We start from the raw sequence: 4,029 nt of genomic DNA on the forward strand, positions 1-4,029 counted from the left end.
GTGCGTATATGTGTGGTGGCCCATGCCGGCGTGGCGGGACACCGGAGAGTGGAAGCGACAACGGCATCTGTTGCGGAGATGTTTGATTGGCCTACCCTGAAGACCGACGTGAAAAACTTCGTCACTGCCTGCCTGCATTGTATGGTGGTCGATGGTGAGTCGGTACCCCGTCCCTGGGGTGAAGCGCTGCATGCCACGAAGCCAAATGAGTTGATTCATTTCGATTGGCTGTCGCTCCCGGAGGCTCCGGGAGGCCTGAAATACGTCCTGGTCATCAAGGATGACATGAGCGGGTTCGTTCGGTTACATGCCAGTACGACAGCGTCTGCAGCAGAGACGGCCGCGGCGTTGATGGAATGGTTTGGACTGTTCGGCGTGGTCAGGACCTGGGTATCCGACTCTGGGTCCCATTTCAAGAACGAACTGGTCAGTACCCTGGGTCGTATGTTTGGTGTTCATCATCATTTTGTTACACCACACTGCCCCTGGGCCAACGGGACAGTCGAGGTGGTGAACCGGATCGTCGTCCGGACCCTGAAGACCCTGTGCAGCGAGATGCGCTTGCAACCCGGAGACTGGCCGGGGGTGTTACCCCTGGTACAGTCTGCCCTGAATCAGCAGCCGGCCGACCGTTTGGATGGCGTAGCGCCAACGACGGCGTTTACGGGCCTGCCTGCTACACCTCCCCTGACTGGACTGGTCCACCCGGACGAGCCCCGGGAGGTAACGATCGACTGGATTAAGTCCCGGGCGATACGCCACGTGTCAGAGCTCGCAGATGCCCTGGGAATTATGCACAAGCACGTGGCAGAGACGGCGGCAGCAAAGCGTGCTAAGGCCCGGTACCATCGTGATGGTCAACGTTCCGTGAAGCTGGCGAAATTTACGCTGGGCGATTTTGTTTTGGTGGCCCGGGCTCTCCAGCATCCGGGAAAGCTAACGTTGCGTTGGAAGGGACCCTTTCGGGTCGTGAAGGTGGTCTCTGACTACCTGATGGAAGTCCAGCAGCTGGTGCCTCCGGGAGCGACGTCCCTGCACCATGCATGCCGGCTCCGCCTGTACTACGAGGGCGGACGTGAGATCAATGAAGATTTGAAGGCCCAAATCGCGTTCGGCGATGAAGGTTTTTACGTGGAAGACCTCCGGGACCTGCGTGTGCGAGATCTGGGAAGTCCTGATCAAGTGGCTTGGCCTGGACGATCTGGAGTCGTCCTGGGAGCCGGCCCTATCGATCTACGAAGACGTTCCCGTGCTATTCCGTCGATGGGCCAAGGCCCGGAGCAACGAAGATGGCGTGAGCGAAATGATTGACGATCTCACGAGTGCATGTGACCACCCAATGTAGGGGGGGAAGTGTTATCGGCCGAGCCTCTGTTCGACTCCCCGTGCCTGAGTGTGGGTAGCCGAATGTTGGTCACGAACGACATTTGAAGAGTGTGAAATATGACCTGGATCGGAGCGGCATATGTTCCGAGCTGACAGTACACTGTACGATGCATGACTGGTAGAGAGTAGTGAAGTGATAGGAGGGAACTGACTGATTGACTGGATAATGAAGTTACTTTTGGATTTGTCATCGAGGTCACCGTTGTGAACACGGTAGTCGTCGATTGCGAACACCGGCGCAAGACAACATTATCCCTCTAGACAGGTGATATTTCACAACCCCACGACGTCTGCCCAAAGAAAATCATAATTCCCTCTAGACATAGAAATACTACTACAGTAAGAGCGAGTGCTTCTTCCCTGTGGTGTCGCCCATGACCATCGTGGTAACTGGCTCCTTTGTCTTACCCCGGACTAGATCCAGTGTTGTCCGACGTTCTATTCAGAGTATTTGTCGGCAAGTACTTGCAGGTCACGCTGGTTTGGTCGATGTCGTTATCCTTCACAACCTGGTTGATATTACGATGAAGGCAACAAGAGCTGCATCGCCGTCCCTTTGAGAGTTTTGGCCAATTCGAGTGCGCGCGCAAAGACAGTCCATACCGCTTCATGAACACGTGCAGACAATGCGACCCAGCCATAAACGCGTCTTAGTCCAACTCCACGTCAATGGTCGACTCAAGCGCCATGATTTGCATCATTTGGGGAGTCACTGGCACCCCATCCTTTCGCATTGATACCACCCACCACGCCAGTCGCTCTTCCGCTTCCCCCGGGGAAGTGTTGTGCCCATGCCAAGTTCGCGAGAGCACTTGTGGTGTGCAGTCCGTGGATTGAGCGCCTTTGCCTTGATGTGCTCGCACTGTTTCGTCCATGCATACACTTTCTTCCTTGCTGTCTCACGTTGAACCCCATGCAGGTGATGGAAGTGCTTGTCCAGTGTCGATGCCATGCCCACAGCGTCGAAGGATTCAATCACGTCCTGTCGTTTCTTGTAGGTGGCATACGCGTACACAAACTTCTTAGGGAGCTTCTTGCGACCTCCTTTCGACACCGGACGGCCACGTAGCCGCGCACCTCGAACTTCGGTCATCTCTTCACCCATGATTTTGATAACGTTATGCTTGGATTGGTGTGTTTTAGTTGGCGCGTATATATTGGTTCCTCTATAAATGGATACTACTCTGGTTCGCAATAAACCCGACATTTACTTCCAATTGGCGGAATAAGGTCAGATTTTGCACTATAAGCATTTTGATAGGCTCTCCAAAGAGAGCAAACCAAGGGCTTGACTATAAATGCGCTTTCCAGAGTGTTTTAGTTCTGGAGATACTGTATGAGGCGCCAAAGTTTGAAGTTTCCACGACAAGAGTAATATGATGTGTAGTACATGCAACATTTCTTCTTTAACAAGCCCGAAACAACTACTACACAACCGAACCCCCCTGATATGCCTTCGTCACGCTGCGAGTCCATTGGACCCACGCAATCTCGCGTAAAGGCTCAAATCCTCACCGACGCGGAGCGACAAGCCATGATTAACATGCTGCTAGCGAGCAGCAATGGCGGCAAACGAAAGTATGGATCCGTCAAAGGCGTGGCAGACCAATTCAACTGCCATCGCACAACGGTGTCCGCGGTCTGGAACTCGTGGAAAGCAGCATGCACAGAGAGCTGCTCCAAGATGATCGCGCCACCTCCAACATCCCGCATGAAATGTATAAAATGATATAGGCTTCAGTTTTTAAAGGTATACATTCTTAAAGGATGAACTTGAATTAGGGAACTGTGGAACGAAAACAAAGTGGTCTGCAGAAGCCATTGAGGCAGTGATCAAGTCCGTCCCGTTTCACAAACGACAAACAACCCGAGCTTTGGCCTTTCACTCTGGCGTTCCGCGATCAACCATTCTGCGCCACATGAAGCACAACCGCCGGCTCCGATGCAAGTCGTCGTACCTGCGGCCATTGCTCACTGAAGACAACAAGGAAGAACGCATGAAGTTTGCTTTGTCCTTTGTCAAGAACCACGTTTTCGACGACATGCAGGACGTCGGGCACGTTGACGAGAATTGGTTCTTCTTAACAAAGAACAAGGGCAAGTTTTACGTGTACGACGACGAAACGTTGCCACACCGTCAGTCCAAGTCGAAGCGCTTCATCACTAAGGTAATGTTCCTCTGTGCTGTTGCGCGGCCCCAGTACGATGTCAGCATCCGCAAAAGTCTACGGATAGGGAAAAAATGTTATCTCCGAAATCGTCGATATATAATCCCTTGTTTTACTTCCTCTGTTCCATGTTACCACCGACATGTGAAAAATGCATTTGTTCCATGTTACTACCGACATTATACTTGAATATGATTGGCTAATCTGTAAAATACAATGATATCATTGGCTGAAGTTGTGACAAAAACAAAATTTCACGGCCACAGCATGATGCATTTGGCAGGAGGAACACCCCCCACGAGCGCTTCGGGTTCACGGTGAAGAACACCGAGAAATGAAGCGCGGTTGGTGAGGTTCATGCATAAAGTACCTATGTGTCACCTAACGATACTTTTCCGAAGGCCGCAGCTTCAAGCGCTTGTTGTATCTGCCCTCCATTGCACGGCACACCACTGGTGGCCACAGCACCAAGGCC

The 4,029-nt window shown here is 52.3% G+C and overlaps 2 protein-coding genes across 2 annotated transcripts; one reads left to right on the forward strand and one right to left on the reverse strand.

Moving 5' to 3' along the window:
* Positions 1–2,095: 2,095 nt before the first annotated feature.
* Positions 2,096–2,491, reverse strand: H257_15747 (hypothetical protein; the record flags this gene model as incomplete). Its single annotated transcript, XM_009843946.1, has 1 exon — positions 2,096–2,491. One exon carries the CDS (start codon positions 2,489–2,491, stop codon positions 2,096–2,098), a length of 396 nt encoding a protein of 131 aa, XP_009842248.1.
* Positions 2,492–2,836: 345 nt separating this feature from the next.
* H257_15748 (hypothetical protein) lies at positions 2,837–3,892 on the forward strand (the record flags this gene model as incomplete). The annotated part of the gene is made up of 3 exons (XM_009843947.1): positions 2,837–3,104; positions 3,169–3,586; positions 3,838–3,892. The coding sequence occupies 3 exons, from the start codon at positions 2,837–2,839 to the stop codon at positions 3,890–3,892; spliced, it is 741 nt and encodes a 246-aa protein (XP_009842249.1).
* Positions 3,893–4,029: the final 137 nt, after the last annotated feature.

The sequence above is a fragment of the Aphanomyces astaci genome (assembly GCF_000520075.1).
Source record: "Aphanomyces astaci strain APO3 unplaced genomic scaffold supercont1.74, whole genome shotgun sequence".
Lineage (NCBI taxonomy): Eukaryota > Oomycota > Saprolegniomycetes > Saprolegniales > Verrucalvaceae > Aphanomyces > Aphanomyces astaci.